This window comes from Spermophilus citellus (genome assembly GCF_964194105.1).
Source record: "Spermophilus citellus genome assembly, chromosome: 1".
In the NCBI taxonomy this organism is placed as follows: Eukaryota; Metazoa; Chordata; class Mammalia; order Rodentia; family Sciuridae; genus Spermophilus; species Spermophilus citellus.
This window is the reverse complement of record NC_138182.1, coordinates 177015776-177038651: the sequence shown is the minus strand read 5'-3', so window position 1 is coordinate 177038651 and position 22876 is coordinate 177015776. Positions and strand designations below refer to the sequence as shown.

Sequence of the window (22876 nt, the reverse complement as noted above, 5' to 3'; positions counted from 1 at the left end):
GCTATTTAAAATAGTTTTGTTTATTTTTATGTTTATTTTTTAATGTAAGCACATAATTCCCACACATCTTTCATCTCCACCCCTACATACAGACATATTTTCCTTAATACATCTAGCCCTGGGCTGGGGATGTGGCTCAAGCGGTAGCGCGCTCTCCTGGCATGCGTGCAGCCCAGGTTCGATCCTCAGCACCACATACAAACAAAGATGTTGTGTCCACCAAAAAAAAAAAAAAAAAACTAAAAATAAATATTAAAAATTCTGTCTCTCTCTCTCCTTCTCTCTCTCTCTCTCTCTCTTTAAAAAAAAAAATACATCTAGCCCTTTAGTCACATGTGGTCTTGATTAAAGTGGACCAGTAAAAAGGTCTTTTGAGTCTGAAGGGCACCACTCTTATTTTTCTACTCTAGACCTTTTAGACATGCTTTTTTCCTTATTATTATTTTACTTTCTTCTAATTAACACACATGCTCCCACACAGACATCATTAATTTCTTATGTTCCTAGACACTAGCAGAGACTCTGTAGCACAGAGATTAGTTACTAGATTAGATTCCTTACTAGCAAGAGATTTAGATTCAGGTATTTGTCTTACTAGTAAGGAAATCTCCCTCATTCATTTATCTCTCATTGAAGAAAAAATAAGGGAGTGTGTGGCAGGGAGAGAGAAACTGGTACCTTTCATTAACCACATTACCTACATATTGATATCTGTTACCAGACATTTAAACTGTTCCACTTAATCTTGTATCAATCTCTGAATTTTCCAAATAAGAAAACTAGGCATTTTTACATTGATTGGAATTGGAATCTACTACACCTTTTTTTTGTTATTGTTGTTGTTGTTTAGCTAAAACATGAATAAATTATTGCTACCTCTTCCAGAGATTAATTTATCATGAGATGTTTTTGATGTTTATATGTCCCAAAAAGATGTGTGTTATAATACTGTCTTATTAATGCTGAAAAAAAAGAAATAACATAAATACATAAGGATAAATAATTAAATTAAATTGTAATAGTGAATAAATAGAACAAGCTAACAAAAACTATTAAAATATACTACATAAGAATATTAAGAACATTTAGTGATATAAATGTTCAATGAAAAAAGATTCAAAACATGTACAGTATGATTCTTTGTGTTATGAGTTTAAGAACAAAATGTTAATAGTATCTATCACTGAAAGGTGATTTAATTTTCTTTTCCCGAATAAAAGCAATTCACAATGAATTAGTAAATAAGACTAAAATATTTTTTAAATAAAAACTAAGATGAATGAGTTGGACTAAAAACATATCCTAAGCACAGGTAAATTATTTTCTATGATTTTTGTTTTTACCAGTTTATCACCCCCAACAAATATTTATCAGTCTTACCGTGATTGATTTGAGAGTGTGTGCTTTTAAACCATAACTCTTATAAAGCATCCCTAGTTTTAACATTATGGGAACACAGAACCCATTTCATGTAAGCTCTTGGGAGCTATTACCTCTAGCTTAATGGTGTAAGATTCTGTTTCCATTTGACCCTATAATTGTCTTCTTGAGAATTAAATTAAATTCTTTGTCAAGCCCATAAAATGAATGTCTCAGACCTTTTTAGAGAACCTCCATTCAGGCCTACTGGGTTATTTCCCTGATGATGAGAATAGTTTAGTAGGTTTAGGGATGAAAGTAACTTTTAGATTCTCATTGACATACAGTAAAACAGTTGCTCCAACTTGGTTTCTAAAAAGGAAGTGTTAGAATCTTTCAAATCAATTACACTTTATTAAAAATTTGATAATATCTTAAGGCCAGAAGTCTAAGAAATTCTTCAGATTCAAGTATTTATAACACATTCCAGTTGAGACATTCATGCTTGTTGCTAGCCCTAAATTAAACTGTGCTCTTGGTTATTAGGGGTCAGGATCAAATCAAACTGTTGCTTAGCTCTTTGAGTCTTCTCTGACTTGGATGCCCACACAAATAGACCTCTGCTGGGTCAGAGAGCACTCAACAGATGTTCATGGGATAACTGTGCAAATTGGGTTATTAATCTCCGCTGAGTTTATCCTCTGGTTGAACATAAATCTATGGCAGGAGCTTTGGTTTCTTCATTCTAACCTTGAAGGATGTCTGCTTCTTCCTGACTTTGTACAGGGGTAGAAGTCCACCTTTTGCAAAACCCTTTGGTTTCTAAGTATATCTTTGACCAGCAAAACTACCATCTTATCATAAGCTTGAACTTTCTGTATTCTATATGAAGAGCTTTATGATGCAAAAAAAACAAAACAAAACAAAACAAAAACCCTCAAACAAAAACAGCCAAACCACAGGGCATTGTGTCTATGTGATATGATAATGCATTGCACTCTAGTGTAAGCTTTCAATTGTGGAATAGCTGTAAAAAAGCCTATCCCCTTTTCACTGATGTGTTGAAGGACTGTGAAAAAATCATCAGCTTTCAAACATGATAAATGGCTGTACTCCATTTTAATTTAAGCCATGGAAATACATTTGAAAGAACAACTCAGGATAGATCATATATGATGCTGAATTTGTGTAAAACATTCTTTGATAGTAAAAAATAGAGATGATAGCAAGTATTAAAAAGTAATGAGGGGCTGGGGATGTGGCTCAAGTGGTAGCGCGCTCACCTGGCATGCGTGCGGCCCGGGTTCGATCCTCAGCACCACATACCAACAAAGATGTTGTGTCCGCTGAGAACTAAAAAATAAATATTAAAAATTCTCTCTCTCTCTCTCTCTCTCTCTCTCTCCTCTCTCACTCTCTCTTTAAAAAAAAAAGTAATGAGACCATTGAACAAAATATCTGAAAATAATTGTAAAGAAATAAAAGGTTAACAGGAGTATCCAGCCCTTTTTTTCTCTTGGATTTGTCTTACCAGTTTAAGCAACTATTTGAATGCTTTGATCAGAGATAAATGAAATCATTTATTGCTTAAAATAGAAAGTGATTTATTGCCCAGTAATGTCTTGACATGAAAGGATTCAACCATTATTCCAGAAGGGAAAAAAAAAAAAAAGGTAGAGAGTTGGCTCGTTTGAGTTTTAGACTCTTTCAAGCAAATAAGCAACAGTCTGACTTAGGCAGTGAAAGAACACATCTATACATTTGTTTTAATGATTTTTTGAATAAATATTGTGAGTCTTACTCGTAGGCTGCACAAGTAGCATTTTAATATTTTAGAACTTTTAATGAAATCTGAGACTAGCAGATGCCTAGTATAGATGAAGAACATTAACATGTTTTCTCCTGGCTTCATCATTATACCCCAGGAAGAATGGTTGCTGCAAAAGGGAAGAGAATTCAGTTTCCAATAGGAACTCCAAAAAGGTAAGGGATATATATGTTTTTACATACAATATTCTAAATAGCACCACATACATGAAAACCTCTACATGAGATTATAAAAATGAAACTTTTCAAAATACAAATTTATTCTTATTAAAAGGAAAAGACAGCTTAAATATTAATCATTGAAATTTTACAGTAATACAAAGCAATCTCATAAACACCATCTTAGAATGTCAAAAAAGTGGATGTGGAACCGATGTGAATCTGCAATATGTATACGGGGTAAAAATGGGAGTTCATAATCTGCTTGAATCAAATGTATGAAATATGATATGTCAAGAGCTTTGTAATGTTTTGAACAACTAATAATAAAAAAAAGTTTGAGGCAAAAAAGAATGTCATTATTAATTGACTGCAAAGCAATATTTCAGATGTCCAGTTTCTGATCAGACATGTAAGGAACCAACATACTTCTTAATATTCTCCCAAATAAATAGGAAGCTTATGTCCACACAAAAACATGCACACAGATGTCTGCAGCAGCTTTATAATTGCCAAACATGGAAGCAATCGAAATGCCCTTTGATGGGTGGATGAACAAGTGAACTGTGGTACATGCAGGCAATGGAATATTATTCAGTACTAAAAGGAAAAGAACTATCAAGCCATAAAAATATGGAGTAAACTTAATGGAAAAGACACATACTGTATGATTCCAACTACACAACATTTTTTAAGAAGGCAAAACCATCGAGCCAGAAAAAGGGTCAGGTGTTTGGTGGAAGGGGGGGGGTGATAAATAAATGAAGTACAGAGGACTTTTTAGAGCAGTGAAACTATTCTGTATGATACTACCATCATGGATGTATTTGATTTATACATTTCTCAAAACCCATAGAATGGACTGCAACAAGGGGGAACTCTAATGTGAAGTATGGACTTTGGGTGATAATGGTATGCCAGCATAGACTAACTGATTATATATAATGTGTCACTCCAGAGGGAATGTTAACAGACTGTGCCTGTATGAGGACGGGATAGTTGTATGGGAACTCTACTTTCTACTCAATTTTCGCTGTGAGCCTAAAATCTTAAACATTAAAGTTCATTAATTTATTTTAAAATGGTGCTTCACTTACATAAGATTATCTTTGAATTAGAAATAATATTCACTTTTATAGCAGTATTATTCAAAAAAATGTTGTAACCTTTCCAGAATTATCTCACAGACATTCAGCTTTTCCATCCATAATTTCTCTGATATGATTGGCTACTGCAAAAACCAGTTGTCATCAGTAAGTAAAAGGAAAAGCATCTAAACAGAACTACCCAGAAACTTCATCTTAGAGCTGAGCAGATTAAATCAAGATGGGGGCATACTAATCTTAACCTTTGCAGGCTTACACCCTTGACTCTATGCTGTAAGAATCTACCAAGTGGTAAGTCAGCTCTGTAATCTCCTTTATACCATTCTTTCAATTCTAGAAAATAACATTTGTCTTTTCTTTCTTCATCATTCTCTAATGATAAATTTGATAGCTTGTAGCTTTAACAGAAAATCTCAAAATATTTCTTAAAGCTATTTCCAGTAGGTAACTCGTTCATTTGGAGTTTTAAGATATTATACACTGTATACATCATGCCATTTCTGTGAGGAAGAACAATGTAATTTTCATTTCAAGTGAATATCTCAAGTTGAATGAGATGAATTATCTTGATAAGGGCACACAAGGTATCATAAGTGGAAATGTGTCAACAATTCTTCCAATCCTACGTTCCCTCCTATTTCTATCATCCTTAACATGAGTTATGAACTTAGAATATATACCTCTTAATCCTAGAGAGAATTTAAAGAAGATGCAATAAAACTCACTTCTACAGTACTACAAAAATTGGAGAAGATAAACTTAATAAATACAAAGGATTAATGACTGTGACTAACCCTTACATGGAGATGAATATTCTTTAAATAAAATGGCAAAATCTCTTCATCAAAAGCAATGTTATTTGGAAGAGGTGGTGTGGTCCCTGTGTGGTAGGATGAGAGGAGAGTATGGGAGGAGTTCAAGAGAGATGAAATGCTGCTCTACAGAGAAGTCAAATCATCGTCATTACATCCTTCTTAGGAATGCTGTGCACTGCCTACTCTAATCAACATAGTAATGGCTTGTACAAGTATTGTTCTCCACATTTGCATGCTTGTAGGTGATAAGATGCTGAGAACAGCTGTGAGTAAAACGTCAAGCCACTATGAGCCAAGGAATTGGGTGCTGGCTAACCAGTCCTACAGGGGCTGAGTTCTCCAGCCAGCTCTGTCATTGGATAAAGTGATCCCACATACACTGCCTCTCTGAGCCATTGGTGGATTTCTTAGATTCCCCTGAGTTCCCTTGGAGAGCTTCTTCTCCCTTAGTGTCTAGGCAATTTCTAACAGTGTAAGAACTCTGACCATGAAAGTGGTGAATCTAGTTTTTAAAAATGCATAATTTAAGATATAAATAGCCATGCAAAAACTTTCCTTGAAGTTATCATTTTGGGTGGTGACACTTAATCTAAAAGATATTTGCCTGCCAAAAACAGTTATAAAGGAAATTTGCCTCATAGTATGCAATAGATGGAGTTGCATGACAATGTTGTAATGGATTATGTTTAGTTTTTAAGCTTGTTTAATGGCACTGTGCCTTTTAAACATTCATTGTATTGAATACTGACTTTTGCCTTAGAAGAATCTACAGCATTTAATGACATATACAATGTCCTTTTAAATTTTATTTTAAAGTTTTATTTACTAACAATTGTTATTATTACTACTATTATTTTTGAGAAAGAATCTTACTATGTTGCTCATGCTATCCTCAAATTAGCCATCCTCCTCCCTCTGCCTCCCAAGTAGCTGGGATTATAGGCATGTGCCACCATGCCTGACCATAATATTCTTGTATTTGTTCATTCAATCAGAAACATTTAATGGGAACTTATTTATGTGTACCAGGTGCTGAGCTTAGAGAAGAATCAGTTACCCCATTAAGGATACACACTCTTTTAATAACCATTTTCGAGTAATTAATATAGCCACGTAGTTCTTCATTCTAGGTTCAAGGATATCCATTGACAATCTTTTTCCTCTAAGAGGAAAGGAGCAATATGTTGAGCCTCTGCATCTTTTTTCTTGATTCTTTTCCTCCTCTTCTATGCTTTTTAAATAATATATTGTTTCTGAAGATGAACATTTCAACTTAGTCTGACAAAGTTTCTTTTCAACATCTCAGGCAAGTAAGAAAAATCTTTCCTTTCATTCTAGTGTTTTAAAATCATCTTTGGCACATGACTTAGCTCTAGTATGTTTTCTATCTGAATTAAAATCTACCTGCAATGCAAATAAAATACTTAGGACATTTTTATTTTACTTTAAATAAAGTTATAATCAAGCACAAAGACCAACCATTGCTATTTATCAATATCCAGCTAATTAGAGAGTAGAAGTAAATCTTTTAAAAAGTAGTATATTATGAAGGAAAAAAGCAGTTGGCCTAGCTCTTGAAACACAGTAATCTATTTTTAATGGCCTGTAATAATTTGGCATCTATCCTGGAAAAAGTCTCAAGTGGGTACCATTACAAAGTTAAGGAACACTGCGTATAGTTATAAACAATGACATGATTAAATAGTTTTGTGCATAAGTGCATTTTTTTCTGAATGGCAATTCATAAATTCTTGTGCTAAGAGTTTTTCTATATTAAATGCAGCCTGGGGACCTTGAATAAAGTCACCCTCCAATTCAATATTTCTCAGGAAAGCCACTGAAGAGGAGGACTCTTCCAGGGCCAAATAATTTTTAGTCTGAAATCTCAATTAAAAAAATAAAATAAAAAGAAAAGCATACTGTTATATTAAGGGGGAAACAAAGAAGAAGAAAGAGGGATCTAGTTCCTCTCATCTTTTCTTAGTAAATAAATGTATACTTTGTAGATAAGTATCAAAGACCTGACTTAAGCTTTTAAGTAAAAGAAGAAAACATTTTGCTTAGACTAATCAGTTTTTGTTATTCTACACCCCTTAGATTCCCAGTTTTCTACACTTGCTGCTATCATCATGAATTATTACAATTGTAGGATGAGCAGGAAGGAACACAATTTTTAAGTCACTTAAGGATGCTGAGGAAGAGCAAAGCCAACTTGGCACCGGTGAAGCAGATGGAAGGCACTCTTCATTCATTGAATCAGAATTTAATGAGTAACTGATGTGCCAGATACTATTGAGTACTCTGAAATGGAACTCAGTGAGCCATACAGAAGAAAAATCTTGGAGCTTTTAGTCTAGTTGCCAAGATAAACAAAAAATGAATAAAATAATGAAATAAATATGACTTCAGATACTAAAGCTCATGAAGATGATCAAGCAGGTAGTAGAAGAAAGGAGGGTGTTTATACCACACAAGTGGTCAGGGAAGACTTCTCAAGAAGGGATGATAAAGCGCAATCCAAGATTGATGTTTTCCTTTTTCATATTAAAAACTATAGCTCAAGGGCTGGGGATATAGCTCAGTTGGTAAAGTGCTTGCCTCGCTTGCACAAGGCCCTGGGTTCAATCCCCAGCACCACACACACACACACACAAAAAAAAAAAAAAAAAAAAAAATTATAATTCAAGCCAGACATGGTGGCATACACTTGTAATCCCACTGGCTCAGGAGGCTGAGGCAGTAGCATCTTGAGTTCAAAGCCAGTCTCAGCAAAAGTGAGACGCTAAGCAATTCAGTGAGACCCTGTCTCTAAATAAAATATAAAATAGGGCTGGGGATGTGGCTCAGTGGTTGTGTGCCCCTGAGTTCAATCCTTGGTATCCCCCAGAAAAAAAAGAGAGATTATAGTTCAACTCCTACTTGGGTACCAGTTACCCCCACCTTCACTTTATATGGACCCTATTTTCTGTTCACTACCTTCTCAAGAGTTCGTAAGTTATAGATACACACATTGAAGTGCATTGGTTTCTACTAATTTCTTAATTTCAAAGGCAATATTTTGGGAGACAATAAAAGAAAAAAAAATTAAATGATAATAACTAGAACCCATGATTGTATAAGCAAGACATGGGGATTTTTTAAATTTTATATTTTTTACTTTTATTTTTAAAACAATAGTAGTTATCTTATATGTCCTCTTCAAAGTATAAATGTGAAACATAAACAGTTCTTGTACCTTTAGATGTGTACCACTCAAGAATTATCTTGAATTATTAAATTCTAATCAATTTTGGGATATTTATTAATATATAAAATATTAGAGTCCCGAAAGAACCAAAACCCTTTTTTTGTTGTTGTTGTTACACAGAAAACTCAAATATTTATTCTAAGGCCAACACTTAATACTTTAGGCTTTCTTCTACATTTGTATGTTGATAGGCTAATTTCATTATTGTATTTAGTCTTCCATTGTCAAGCCAAGTTTCTTTTTGGTTTGGTTTCATTCTGCTTTTGAAAGGCCTCTCACATGCTAGGCAAGAGCTCTACCACTGAGCTACAGACCAGACTACATGCCAGGCTTATCATCCATACACACAAAATAGGTGCTAAGAAAGATGACCTCTTTCCCATTAACAATCAAATCAGTCTTACAACATGACTCCCAACATTGGGATGTGATGACAAATACTCACTCAGCTTTGTTCCCAGGCCTTTGTGGTATACCATGACTGGCAGAACTCAAGCATGGAAGCCAGTACTGAGCTTCCAAACCTGCATGTAATATGTAATGGCTATTGTGTCTGTCCATGGAATTTGGCCATAGTCTAAAGTCTCCCAATTCTTCACCTTAATTTCAACATGGCACTGTTCTCTTCCAAACAGTTGGGAAGCAATGTCTCAAGGCCCTGATCATGGTTGGACCTCGAGAGAGGACAATGTTCCTGTCACTCCTCCTGTTTGTCCTAATGTCCAAGTTGCAGCTAAAGCAAAACTGACCAGTACAGCTAGCTAGAAGGCTAAGAAATAGAGGTTCAATGGTAGTTGGGTGGCATATTCTTTGGTTATGGAGTGTTCAGTGGAGGTTACAAGATATTAATGGAAAAAATTCTGCTTTCAGGTATTTAAAGATCACTTATCTTATAAACCTGAACATCATCTCCTAATCATCAAATATACCCTGACAGAGTAGATGCTTTGTCGACTATTTGATTTTTCTGTTGCATATTGGTCAGTAAGAAGTTCAAGTTATCAACACTGGAGGAAATATAACATGTCATAAGCCAAGAGCTGTGTAGGGCTTCCACCAATTTTGTGCTTGATTTTTTCCCCTTTTTGCTATCTCCCTAATAGCAATTCAGCAAAGCATGATAAATAGGTGCTTCTGCTTTTTTAGCTTCTTATCCCATGCCAGTCCACCTCACTGGCTCCTTTTCCCCTTTTCATGTGGGCATGGCCTCTGCCTGGTCTATACTAGTTGGGTCAAAGATTTAAAGCAAAACTGAGTGGGAGCTGTTAAACCACTTGCTGACAGGTGGCCAGGATGTCTTGGGAAGAGGGACAGCTGACGGTGCAACAGGAGAGCAGCAACAACTTAATTTTTCAGGCAGTCATTTCCCTTTCCTACCAGTATCTCCTCCCCATTCATGCTCCAACTCTATACTTTCTCCTTTTGATCTGACTTTCTTTCCTTTTTAAGAAATATGTTGATTCTGCTTGTATGGGTTTAAGTTTTTCTATACTTAGAATTTAGAAATTTCACCAGGATGTATCTTTCTTTCGTATCTTTCCTAGTAGATCCTTTTATATCTAAAAATCTGAGATGCACATAAGGAAAGGGTTCTTCTATTTTTCTTTCATTACTACTTCTCTATGTTTCCCTTTTTCTTCTTCTGGATCCGCAATTATTTGTATATGGGTACTCTTGAACTAGTCTTTTTTTCTGCCCATGATTTCCCTTTTTGAAAGTTAACTCCTGATTACATTTCATCTTCTAAAACACAAATTCAGCTCAGCAATTAACATGCTATTTTTGCATTTACATTCCTCTAATGAATATTTAAAATGGGAAATCATCATGTTTTAATTCCAGGAAACTCTGGTCCTATAATTCAATCCCTTTATTGGAGTTTTAAATCACATTTAATCTAGATTTTCTTACATTTTCTATATTTGCTCCATAATAGAGACCCTTTATGGTTTTCTAGTTGGTTCTCTTTTCCTTCTGTCTAGCTGCCATGTTCACATTGTCTTCTGATCCTTCTCAGCCTATTCATAGGGATAGCATTGTGGATTTCAACCCCTCTGTGGATCCTCCAATTCTTATGTATCAACAATCAGGGTAGGCATGATCAGCTTAGTTCCTTTGTCTTTGTAAGTGGAAGAAGGCTTCTCCATTCACATATCCAGTAAGGATAAGATGACCTCCAGTCCAGGTGGAAATTATCCCTCCTAAGATGTCTAAGATAACCCAAAGGACAGTTAGCCTCTGTCATTGCTGCAGAACACAAATGGCAGACACATTCCTGCCTTACTTTCTCCACCCAAGTCAACTGGCTCTCCCCACATACTGCCTCCATAATCCACCCTACATCAGCTGCCAGCAATTGGTACCCTCTTACTCCCCACTAGCATCCTCTTTCAAGGACTTAATGTCTCACTGTATATGGAAAGTCTTCAGGTTGCCAAGATCAGCCCTCAACTTTTTCTGGATGGTTGTATGTGCAAGGATAGGTATGTGAATCCAGGTCACCATCTTTCCAGAAACCACATCCATATGTTTTAATAGCATTAGAAAGATAATGTGTTATTACAAGATGAAATCATACTAGTATTGCTTCTGTAGCAATAAAATATATGTGGAATTTTGTAATAGTACAAAAATAGATCAGGATGGGGTCATATGAACACATTATATATTTTGTAATATTCATTAAATGCTCGCTTCTGACTTACCAGCCTCATCATTCATCCAATTTTGGCAAACTGGCTCATATTATTAGATAATTTTTCATAAAAGTAATATCAGCTAACATTTACTAGGTGTTAACTATGTGCAAGGTGCTGAAACAAGTGTTTTGAAGGTACAAATTTATTGAATTCCCAAAAAAATCCTATGAAATAGGTACTATTGTTTGTAATATATAAACCAAGGCCTTCGGATGTTAAGCAACTTACCAGAGCCATGAGCTTAGTAAGATGCTCTGTTTTCCTGACTGAATAATGGGTGGCTTAAACATAGCTCCTATATATCTCTCTCTGAATCTCCAAATGTGCTTAGCACTCAGGTCCCGAGTAAATAAACAGCTCTTCAGGGAAGAAACAATGTTTTACTCATATTTGGTCCCTAGAACACAATGCTGTAAGTGAATGCTTCAAAGTATTTTAATTATTAATGAAAGTATTGACAGGCACTGAGATTTCAAACACAAATTCACATAAGATAACCTAAAGCTATTTACAAAAGACCTGACTCAGCCACTAACCAGGGATCCATAGGTTAATAAAAATTACTTCTGTCCTTAAAGAACAAGTAATCTAAAGGAAAAGCATACACATTAGAAATTAAGTACAATAAATCACTACTGTTTTTTTAAAAAATAAATATGTAAAGTGCTATGTGGCCACAAATGAAAAAAATATTAACTTTTCCAGGAAGATCATAAATCTTTTCTTCTCATTAATCAATAATAGAATCATATATAGAAATAAACACTACTTTACAGTTTTTTATAGAATGTTTATTGCATTAATCTATAAACTCATTTGGTGATGTAAATGATGATGTAAACTAATTCTGATGAAAGCTTATCATCTTTGGAAAATAGAGATATTTCAATACTGAAAGCATTTTGTTCACTGTTATCAAGTAAATTCTAATGTATTTTTGTTTTGTTTTGTTTTTTCCTTTTAAAAATACATATTGTAATTTGGTCATATCAAAATGAAGCCTAGACTAAATATAGAACTAGAATAAGTAGACTCAGTGTCAAGATACCAATAACAAGGAGACTCTAAATGGGTAGCTTGCTGTTCATCTTCAATTAATAAACAGGCGTCCATCACACCTCGTGATTCACACTTGTATATCTATGTACACTTCCATGACATAGAGCCTTTATGAGAAAATATCTCTTCAATATTTACTTTGAATAATAGACACATTATTACCCAGAGATTGAAATTTTGCTATTTTAAATAACACAAACCGAAAATGAAACTTTTAAAATTATTTTGTCTTGTAAGTGGACTTGTAATATATAGGAATTATAAAAGGAGTTGTAATACTCTTATTCAACTTTTTGAATGTTTAAGTTTAAAAAAATCCCAAGAATGGACTACTCCTGTGTCATTGAGGTCAAATGTCTACATTGAGGTCAAATGACCACATTTTCGTCAAGTTGTTTGCATTTCTCACAATATACATACCACTCAGGAATTTAGTTGAGACAGGTTATACTACTCTATTATAAAAGCATATGATTGGTTGGCCTAAAATTGGTGAATATAGGTATCATAAAGAAAATTCTAAACACATTAAACTCTTGTTAACATTACTACTATGTCATGAGAGAGGAATTGATATCAAACACTGTAAATAAATGTGAGATTTTCCTTATCATCATAAAATTAACGACAAATAACATTTTTTTCTTATTAAAGAAAGCATATGAGTTATCATTTGGGAAAGTTTTGATGTATTTATACATACACACAAATAATTTACAAATTGTCTGAGATATCAACTTCTAGGGAAAGAATAATAGTTTGGCTCACATTCTTATATGGTTGGCCTTTGCAAAGTATCTCCAAACTTACTCAGTGCTTTGACTGCCACAGAATATAGGAGAGAAATTATAACAAAATATCTAGAAATTTTACTTCTCAACCACTCCAAATATTATTTATAATTTTGTAATATCCAAAGTGCTAATGTGTTCTGATGCTTGAAAATTTCTGAGTGAATTCTGATGAATGAGAACTGCTGCAGTACAACACTTCAGGCATCAGGCAGCCTTTAGAGTACACACCTATTGTCCAGTCTCTACGTCAGTTGCTGTTAACTTTGCACATGAACCTTTCCTTTCTTGGTAGTGGGATGAGAAAAGAAGTAGGGTTTTCTTTTATCTATCTCCAGGGAATAATGGGGAAACTGAAATTTACAACTCTGAAGAGACAATCCTTAAGAAAAAGAAGGGGGAAAATATCTTCTTCTTATTATTTTTTATTTAGCAAAAAGGATTCCTTGTGGCTATTGACCTACACGTGTTTTGATTCGATGCCTATCCCCAGAGTCAAAGATCAGCCAGTGGTAAACAATTGGAACAAATAGTTTCTAAGTCATTTTCCAGGCAATTTCTTATTTCCATGAATTAACTTCAGGGTTAATTAACTTCAGGATTAAACAGCATCAAAGGAGAGAGTGTCCTACGTGTGCTTATTGTGTTATTCATCTGACCAAACTACCATCCCAGATGCAGGTGTGTGGTGTGAAATAGCTGATATTCCAACTCCAAAACTGTCAGGGACAATGCCTAAGGACACTACTGGTGGAAGGGGTGCATAATACAAAATAATCAAGTGACTTAGACAGAGGGTCATGTCTTAAAGGATTGAAGACCACTGAATTTCTCTTATGAAGTTGCTTCCTCATTCAGCCTTTCATCCCATCTACTTACTCCTATAGGTTAATGAAAGAGAAACTGGACTTCCTGCATCATATAGGCACTCTCACAAGACAACTACCTTGAAGTAAAAAGTGTTATTGAGTAATTTTGCACAAGATGAACATCTATTCTGGTTTGCCTGGAACAGTTCAGATTTAAGCCTAACACAGGAGCATTACTAATAATGCCTTAATTTACTCTCAAGTGTCCCATTTGAGGTCTTTAGTAAGACTAGTCTGTAGTATTCACTGCTCCCCTTCCTGCTGGTTTAACTAAGACTCAGGGAACCAACTGATCAAAAGGAACTCCATTTGTAATATTTAAAAGCTTCTCTATTTCCATTAAAAACCATTCACCTAAGTTTACTATACTTTTAGTAATGACCAGTTTTAATAGATTGAAATGATATATTCTCATTTCCTTTCTCCAACAGAAAATAGCAATACACTTTATCAAGCAAAAGATGAATGGCAATGATGCAAAAAACAATGAACATATAATATTTTTTCATTAACAATCCAAACACTACAAAACATAGAATATACAACTTAATGAAAATACAAAATTAATGAAAAATGGGGTACATATCACATTAGCAATGCAAAAGACCAGCTTAAGCATAGTTTATCTAAATCAAAAATTAATAAAAGGAAAGTGCCCGTTTTTCAAATATGCACAAAAATATTTCGGTCACTTCTAGGGAAAAATTAATCAAATTTTCTGCTAATTCTATATTACAGCACGTATTACTAATGGTTTATAAAACTTAAGCATCTTCTTACACTTAAAATGTACAACCTTTACCAATCATTATACACTCATTCAATCCAGTCTGTCAAAAATAAAATTATTTCATTCCTATGTTTATGAAATAATTACTGATATGTTATGAATGCCAGGTGGTGACTATGTGTGATGGAGATAGTGATCAGAATAATGTCATGGATCTAAAGTGGGTCAAGGGTCAAAGAGACCACCTCCACCTGGAATATCTGTGTGTTGAGTTCTGTCAATACTTCTACTATTTCTAAAATAATTCTCATTCCAAAAAAGCTAAAGCTTTCATACTTACATTTGCTATCCTCTTCTAGTGTTCAAAGTGTATACAGTCCTGCCACATGACAGAGCTTTCCTACTCCATTCATACAATCCCTACAATTCTGAGTCCAGCAGAAAAAAAATAAGCAATAAGACTCAATCATATGCCCCTTGTCTTCTGTATGTTTAGTGATTCCCACTTTTCTGAAGTAAATTAATGATAAACTGCACAATCCTAGGTACCGTTCTATAATGCAAATGAGAAAACATATTTAAAATTTCCAAGAATAATACCAGTGTCCATTGCAACCCATGTGTCAAAGGAGTGCTGTAAGTTCATGCTTTTAGCCAATGCCTTACAATAATCCATGCCTCTTGAGTGCAGTTCTAAAACTAACGGCAGTTCTAATCATGTCACTATCTCCTTCCAAGCCACCTGTACAGAAAGTACCTACGATCTGTATCAGCCTCAGCTTGAGCTTTCTGGTTCATGTTCAACAACTGCCTACCAAGTTCATTAACATGCACCAAAGGTGGCAAACTCGAGGATGGAGAACTGAACTGCAGTTCTGGAAAGGGTTCCAGCAGTTGCTCAGTGGTCCTGTGGTGTCATTCACTGCTGCTGCTGCTGCTGCTGCCACTGTCCTCTCGCTTGGGAGAAGATGAACTGTCCCGGACTGGTAGCAGGTCATAATGGCAAGGGATGTGACTGTTCTTTGGGAGGTCATATGGATCCTGGGTGAGATGCCCATTATTGCTGAATATTCCTTGGACAACACTCACTGTGGGTTCTGCAATAACACATTAATTTATTAGCAAGGGGCATTTAAAAAAAATATAGCACTTCTTGCAAATATCAAACACACAAGATACTTTCATAAAAGTATAAGAAAATACTAGTTTTAAAAATCTGATCTTTTATAATCACATAGGGTAGCAGCTCTGTAGTTGTTGGATCAACTGACAAATACAAATGGTGTTCAGAACAAAAGGACGAGGATGTGGTTGGGGTGAAGGTATAGACAGAATACACAGAAATCTTGGAGATAAGCCATTGTCTGAAAATCTACCTTGAGAATAATCTAGTTCAAACCCCTGATTCTACAGGTGAGAAGACCAAGGTCTTTGGAGTTTAACTCAATTCAAGGAAACAGTCAACATATTCACAACTTTAGGCCTCAAGACTCAACCTCTGAGATGAGTTCATAGCCTACTGTGGTGGGCTTTTGGGATCATTTAAAGGGGAATTATTATTGACTTAAAAATAAAATCAGTTCATTACAGTTTCTATTTTTAAAAGTTGTGTTTTTACTTAAAAACAAATTGTTTTTCTTTTTTGATGATGTGTCTATGACATAAAATCAATTATTAGTCTCAAATTGGACAATTCATTTGCAAGTAATACAAAATTATTTCAAAGTCATAAATACCATGAAAGAGAGAAAGAAAAAGGGAAAAATTAAAATATATAGCTTTACTATTTAGCCAGTGATGGCTGTGTTGTTTTATCTTTTTCCAAATGGTATTCACAAAGGGGAATCCAAATAGCTTATAATTTTAAATTGAATTCCTACTAATTTGTATCAGTCACATCTGAGAATATTACTGATAAATCAGACAAGTTTAAAATAAAATGTTACAATCCTGCTAAAATCATTATATTAATATAATGAATAAAACCAGGAAATAGAAGCCTCTTTCTTAATCCATTTGAACTATTTGTTTTAGCTAACTCAATACATTAGTTAATATGATACATATTCTATTCCACATATATGGTAAAATATTTACCCTGGTTACAAAATACAAGATAGATGACCAGTTAGAAGATAAGGAAAATTACTTTAAATGTGCTAAATGTTTTTTTTCCTGGAAAGATTCATTTGACATCAATTAATATGATCACTGCAAACACAGGTTGCATCTAAAATATTGGCCACTTACAATTTTTCCCCAAATTCTTATGCACGCATTTCTTTCAATGGTTGGGAAAACTCACCAACTTCATAGACATTCTTATTGGCTGAAGTTGAGTTATTGATCTCTGCATATGGGGAATCTCTTCGTGCTGGTGACTTCATCTCCACATAGCCACACTCGGAGTTTTTAGGGAGAAGTACAGGTGGGTCTTTAATAGTGGCATAAGGGTTTTCAGAACTGCTTAAGGAACAGTTACTTGAATTATATTCAGAATTCTTTCCCAGATCTATGAAGAGAAATGAAAGGAAAAAAAAAGTAAATTCTGTTTTATGGACAACATCATTTCTAGGTGACAATTTACTTGGGCAGATTATTTTTTCTTCTTTAAGGTGAGGTTTCTAAAATTTTATCTACTGAAAATAATCCTGTACATTTTCCACTTGTTTTTCGAGATAATTTGTTGTAACATCACCCATCTATAAAGTAATATGGTTCATCTCCAAGGGGAGTATCAATAAAAATGCCATGGACTGGATTTCATTTTGATGGTCACAATTAAATATTATCAATCTCATTTTGATTCACTAAAAGAAACTTTACTGATTAAAGCCTTTGGATTTTCAAAAGGAATTTTCAAAAGCTTCACTCTAGAAATCAGCTATTAATGACCACAGGAGTATGAGAAGCTTCTGTTATCATGATGAGAAAGGGATTTATGCTGTGAAGATGCCTTGTTAAGACTTCAGTACTGGGCGCCATATTTCTCAAGCTCATCCTGAAGAGCAGATCTTAGTCGACATACAACCATACTGATCTCTTCTTATTTTCCTATATATTTCCTATTTTACACCTCTCTCCCAATCATTCCTATTTTTTTCCAAAGGAAAAATGAGTATTTCCTCAGCAAACTGAAAACTTTGTTCCCTAAGACTTTAATAAGATTCACCTATTATCACCTTTTGATGTCAGTCAAACATGTTTGTGTGTTGGTGTTATTGGTTGGATATCAGGTGTTCCTCAAACACTCATGTGTGAGATGACACAGGAACACTCAGAGGTCAAGTGATTTGATTATGAGAGGTGTGACCTATTCAGTGAATTGATCCACTGATTTGGATTAAATGGGTGGTAACTCTAGTTAGGTAGGGTGTGGCTGGAAGAGATAGGTCACTGGGACTATGCCTTTGGGGTTCTTTGGTCCCTGGTGAGCTAAGCTTTCTCTGTTTCCTGATGTCCATGTTCTGAGCTATTTTCCTTCACCACGCCCTTCTGCCATGATGTTCACCTTGGGCTCAGAGCTATGGAGCTGGCCATCTGTGAACTGTGACCTCTGAAACTGTGAGCCAAAAAGAAACTTATCCTCTTTATGTTGTTCTTGTCAGCTCTTCTGGTCACAGTGATGCAAAACTGAGTAAAACAGGTAGAGTAATCATTTACATAGTGATAATCCTGGATTATCTCTACCCTATTACTTGTTTAGAAAAGGATTTCAGTCTCTGAGATAAGTGGTGCTTAAATTGTGGTTGATATATATATATATCCCAAATATATACCATACCTTTTAAGGATTTTCCCATATAGCTTCTGTCAAGTCCAAAAGCACCTATGATGAAGGAAGAAAAAAAAAACACTGAAAGGAAGGAAAAAACCCATCTAATGTTCCAAACACAAGGTTCAGGGTGTGCACCTATGTCTGACATTCACCTGTTTATTTATAAGGACTTAGGGAAAAGCTGTTGATTCAGCAGAATCTGAGGCACAGGGATGATCCAATATTCTTGATTCAAGGTTGCATAGTAGAGACACAGCTAAGACAAAAACTTGAGAATTCACTCCCAAGGGCAGCTCTTTCAAGGCTCTGATAGTTTTCAAATTGTTTTTTCAGTAACCATTATTCAGCTATATCATTGTTTCCACTATAATCTCTTACAGAATGTTATGGACTTAGGTTAAAAGCAGAGAGTAATGACTTGTGATGAGCATTATACATAAGTATTGAGAGTTTTAAGAAAATGATGCTTGTGTACACGTCTCTTAGAGTGATGTTAAACTCAGGTTCTGATGGTAATGGCTACTGAGCAAGGCATGCTTCTGTAAAGAAAGAGGGAGGCTTCCCTTAAGGAGGAGGGTATGTGTAATTTCAATGACTATAGGATAAGACAAGGGAACACTTTCTTCTCTAGGTTGTAAAGAGTCTAGCCTGGCTCCTGGTTGGTGGGAGACTTACAGGGTTATACAGGAAGATAGTTTAGAAGGATTTATAGTAAAGAATTAACCTTATCAAAAGAGAGGTCTGACCTTTGCCTTTAACTCCTGGGAGGTGATCCCTATGTCTTTGGATTATCCTGCCCAATAAAAGTGTCTCTGCTTACATGGAGATGACACTAGATAGCCTAACAAAGTAATATATGGTTGGGTCATGTGACATCAGCTTGACCTCAGGAGGGGTGCAAACTAAAGATCAGTCACATGCGCAGGTGATCATATCCACAGGACCAAGCCCCCAAAATCTCTGGATACCAGAACTGGGTTGAGCTTCCCTGCTTGGCCATACTCTGTGTATATGATCACATATTTTTGCCAGGAAAAGTTAGCCCTGTCCATGACTCCTCTGGGAGAGAAGAAATGATAGCATCTTGCTTTGCCCTTTCCTGAACTCTCCCCCAGGAGTCTCTTCTCTTGGCTTATTTTAATCCTTATTCTGTGATAAACTATAACTCTGAGCATAAGAGCATTCAGTGAGTTCTGTGAATCCTTCTAGCAAATTATTGACCTGAAGGATAAACTTGGTGACCTGTAAACTTACAGTTGGATTTAAAAGTGAGGGTGATCTTGGGGGCTTCCAGACTTTGTAGAGAGACCCCCATGGAAGGGGCAGGGCCTGTGGCCTCTGAGAGCTGCCATAACAGGGAGCTCTGTTATTCTTTCCCTAATTCTCTGATCATCTCCAAACTATGGAAAGTCTTACTAGCTGTCCATCTTGGTCTGAGCTGTGCAGTGGCTAGACTTTCCCAAGGAGTGAGACAGAAGAGCAACATGGAGTGGACAGAAAACAAGGGAATGAGTTGAAGCTGTGAGACCAGCCACCCAGCAAGATTCTCTCTCCACTGACTTGTATGACCTTGAGCTGTTTTACAACGGAGCAGGCAGGCTTCCTCATAAACGCCTACATGTACCAATCCCCCAGAATTTTCAGTGAAGACAGTATGTTCCCAACAATTAGTCCCTAAGGTGTTACTGAGACAGAAAGGAGAGATGTTTATAGGACCAGTGAAGTTATTACAGTAATTAAACAGAACAAAAGGACCTTTTCCCTCATTGCCATTGGTTGGCATCTTACTGAATATCAATTCATATACTTCTTTGGACTAAATTATAATTTAGACATTTAAAAATCTTTTTTAATGTTAAATGATTTTTACCAATAAGCATAATATAAATGTGATATATGTATAATTGTACTGTGTCTATAAATACAAAGCTATTGATAATATTGGCATAGAATGCAGATGAAAGTTAAAAATTTGCACTCACTTTTCTACTGAAACATTTCTATTTCTACAGTAAGAGGCATCCTTGAGCCCACAGGGATTGGTTCCTACATTCAGCATTCACAGAGAAGCAATAACCAACTTTGAGCCCTAGCTTTCTTCCTTACCTTCTTTGAAATTTTGGACAACAGAGTCAACCCCTCTGTGCTTCCCAATTCATGCACCTTTAGAACAAGATTTGTGGAATGCGTGCCCAGTAAGATTGCCAGATTTGTGCAAGGTGAGGTGCAAGGTGATGTATATCACATTGTGATGTACATGTACCTAACATAAAGTTGGTCAGCTTCGTTAAACACTTGATTATTTTGATATAATCATTCTGTACTGAAAATGCACTACTATGTAAATCAGTTAAGTTTGAGTTTTGACAAAACAACAAGCATGTTTCATACAATCTTTGTGATGCATTTGTCCTAAAAAAATATTTGTTGTTCATCTGAGCTTTCTGGCAACCCTACCACCAAATAAATACATAAGAAAAGGTTTGTTACCACTAAGGAATGCACACACATATTGGAAACTGTACCACAGTTTTCAGGAAACTGTGAATCACAGTTCTTTAAGTGTGGACCAGGTACTCCCAACTCCTTTTCAGATGATGAAAACTTGATGAAAATTTTCACTTGATGAAAATGATTTTCATAATAAAATAAAGATCTTATTTGCCCTTTTCACTCCAATTCTCTTGCAAGTGTACAATGGAGTTTTCCAGAAGCTATGCAAGGTGTGAGATCACAGCTGACCAAATGTAGAAAATGATGAGAACCTAGGTATTTATTTTTCAGTTAAACCAGACATCTAGGAGATTTATAAAATATAAAACACTGCTAGTTTTCTAATTGGAGGGGTTTTTAAAAATGCTATTTTTCCTAAAAACATGCCTTACATAATCACAAAAAGATATATTATTATTTTAAATAAGTTAATGTTTTGGTATGCATCTTAATGTGTCCTGAAAAGCTCATGTTAGGCAATGCAGGAATATTCAGAGGTGAAATGCTTAGAGTCTGAGAGCTAAAACCTCATCAATGGGTTAAACCCTTTGATGGATTAAAAAGATGAATGGACTACTGGCTGGTAACTATAGGCAGGTGGGGTGTGGCTGGAGGAAGTAGGTCACTGAAGGCACTGACCTTGCCCTCTATCTTGTCCTTGTCCATGGCTCCAATCCCCTCCCCCGTTCCTTTCCTGGCTGCCATGAGCTGACAGCTTTCCTCTGCCACCACCCTTCCACCATGATATTCAGCCTCAGCAATGAATCTGGTCAACCATGGACTACCCATATCAATGGAAGCATTTTGGGGTCCTCAATAATCTTTAAGAATAAGAAGGGATCTGATTGCAAAAGATTTGAAGACTATTGATTCTATTCCAGTTGATATCTGTTTCCTCACCTGAAAGGAAGGGATGTTGATCATGATGCCCAATATTAAAAGAGAACAAAGAAGAGCACATGGCCTGGCACCAAGGGAACAGTATTAAAAAACCAGCTCTAACTTTTTAACAGGCCACCAGACCTTGTGCAAGTCCCTCAACCCCTTTATGACTCAGTTTCTCAACTTTCACATGGAGATGATGATAACACTGTCATCTGACAACTACCAGTACTTGTTACTCTCAGTTCTACCTGTCAGAGTACTTTCAGAGTATTTGTCTCTTTATCAATTCCTGGCACTCAGTAGGAACTTAATAAATTTTGTTGAACAAATACAAGACTTAGGATGGTAGTAAGTCCTATACAAGTGCTGGGCATAATTATGTGGTTTCTCTACTGTGTTTCTAATATATCACTGTGGTACAGACACAGATCTGTGACTATTTCAGGTGACAGAAACTAAAGGATCTTGCTGGAGTATGGGGCGAACGCACCGAGCTCGTTGAGGTAGCCACCATGTTTCCAGTCCGCGGGCAGGGTCCCTGTGCAGTCCACCACGGGGCCTCTCTTCCCAGGATTCACGTTTTTAAGATTCACAAACAACTGATTGTTTTTTGACTGTTAAAAACATAAACAATAAAACATTTAAAGACAAGATATAATGTGGCACAACATAGTGTTGCCTATCTGAGGAAAAGCAAGCCCAGGTCTCACCAGAGAAATGTTTGGGGTTAGGAGCATTTAGGGGGTTTGGGGCTTCAGCCTTTGCGCACATGAGTTTCTTTATCTATAAAATGAGGATAATAATCTCTATTGATTTATGGGATTGGTGTGAAGACTGAGTTTATATTTATAAAGTGGTTAGAAATGCTTAGCACATAGTATTAGATTGTTGCTATGTGACTCTTTTGGACTTACAAAATTAACAATTCCATATGAGCCCACCCAAATAAACGAATATTGCTGTTACTATAGTAGAAGGGGGCTAGAAAAGGGTACTGAAAGGAAATCAGTTGGGGAAAAAAATGTTGGTGATTTTACTCAGACTTGATTTTGCTAGAGG

General features: G+C 35.6%; 1 protein-coding gene across 1 annotated transcript in view; it reads right to left on the bottom strand.

Annotated features, from left to right (window-relative positions):
- Positions 1–11654: 11654 nt before the first annotated feature.
- Positions 11655–22876, bottom strand: part of MEGF10 (multiple EGF like domains 10) — a 176184-nt gene continuing 164962 nt past the window's right edge. The window contains exons 22-25 of the mRNA XM_081284962.1: positions 22308–22431; positions 18446–18490; positions 16967–17173; positions 11655–15758 (exon numbers count right to left, since the gene is read on the bottom strand). Of these exons, the coding sequence (XP_081141088.1) occupies positions 15577–15758; positions 16967–17173; positions 18446–18490; positions 22308–22431 (558 nt within the window). The 3' untranslated portion in view covers positions 11655–15576. The remainder of the gene's footprint in view (positions 15759–16966; positions 17174–18445; positions 18491–22307; positions 22432–22876) is intronic.